This window comes from Trypanosoma cruzi, genomic scaffold, assembly GCF_000209065.1.
Source record: "Trypanosoma cruzi strain CL Brener 1047053517029 genomic scaffold, whole genome shotgun sequence".
NCBI classification, from domain to species: Eukaryota; Euglenozoa; class Kinetoplastea; order Trypanosomatida; family Trypanosomatidae; genus Trypanosoma; species Trypanosoma cruzi.
In genome coordinates this window covers 172,836-174,285 of record NW_001849552.1, presented here as the reverse complement: position 1 = coordinate 174,285, position 1,450 = coordinate 172,836, and the positions used below count along the sequence as shown (strand labels likewise).

Genomic DNA, 1,450 nt, shown 5'->3' with positions numbered 1-1,450 from the left:
TTTTGTGTGTGTTTTGTTTTGCTTGGTTTTGTTTCACCGCTTACGGCTTCTTTGGGCACCTCACTGAAGATTGCACGCGGTGTTGGAAGGGGGAAGAAAGTGAGCCCCGCAGAAATACACAGACACAGAGAGATAGACATATATATATATATGCACACAGTTTTTGTTTTTATTTTCTTTTTTAATTCAACATTCGTTTGTGCGTGTGTGTGTGGCTCCCGTCCCTCGCTGGGATCCCAGCGGCAGGGCGGGCACACACGGCAGAGAGACCCTCACAAAACCAATTGTCTCTTGTTTGTGAGGACACGCACCAGTACATGCCTCCCCGGCAGCGCGGCATCCTTCTTGAGAGACGTCGGCTCGTGGCCCTCACGCAGACGCTCCGCGCACACCGCCTCAAAGCGCACAAGTTTCCCATCCAATAAGTTTGCACGCAGGAGCGACTCAAACACATCGCCGGCGCTGCTGCCAGACTTGAACACAAGGCATTCCCTCAGTGATGGCAGCGGCAACTTCATTGAGACGGTGGGAAACACCAAAACGATGGGGCAGAGGAACAACGCCGCAGCCAACACCTCCTGCACGCCAGTTGTGGTGGGGATGCGTCCAGAACCAAAGAACTGACGCACTTCCGCAAGTGCCATTGACACCATCGGGCTCATTAGCGAGCCTCTGCCGTCGCCGCTGCTTCCCTTCTCTTTAAAGGAGGAATCCCCAGAGACGTATTCCACAAGGCCGCTCTGCCGCAGCCGCAGCAGATGACACTCCACCTTTGCAGACATCGGCACAAATTTCTCGTGAGGATAACGTCGCTGAAGGTCAGCATGCAACTCCCCGGCCACTGATTTTATATCGGACTTGTTGAGCGCAACAACAATGGGAAACCGCAGACGTACGTACAGCGCCACAAGACGATGAAGTTCAGGTTGCCTCCATACAGGCAATTGGCTCATCAACTCTGCCTCGCTCGTGATGCCCATGTACCGCAGCACCCCATCCACGAAAGAAGGAGGGCTACGATAACCCGTAAACATTGTGCGCAATTTTTCCGGTTTCCTCCGGATCCCACCCCACTTCGCGCGGAGGTTGTCATAGATCCAACTGTGAACCTCCGCACGAACCCACGTGATGTCATCACATGTAGAGCCTGTTCCTGGAGGGCACGCGGACCCATCCGCGTTAGTCGCACCCGCCCCATCTACAACGTGCACAAGAACACTCGCATCACACAAGTCGTTGAGGAATTGGTTACCCTTTCCCTTTCCCTTATAAGCCCCCTGCACCAGACCGGCGACGTCCTTGATGATAACGGGGTGTCGACGACACAAAGCCCCACCGACCGGCACATGGCCATACATGGCGTCACAAGGCGATGATGAAGTTGACAAAATGCCGCATGGGCAGAAAACGGCGCCAAAACCAGCACCCACGTTGGGCTCAATTGTTGTAA

General features: G+C 54.3%; 1 protein-coding gene across 1 annotated transcript, besides 1 other annotated feature; it reads right to left on the bottom strand.

Annotated features, from left to right (window-relative positions):
- Positions 1-1,450: a sequence feature (heterozygous, non-Esmeraldo-like haplotype).
- Positions 273-1,450, bottom strand: Tc00.1047053508709.10 (hypothetical protein, conserved; the record flags this gene model as incomplete). Its single annotated transcript, XM_797227.1, has 1 exon — positions 273-1,450. A coding segment is annotated over one exon (1,178 nt), but the record flags the coding sequence as incomplete, so codon positions are not given.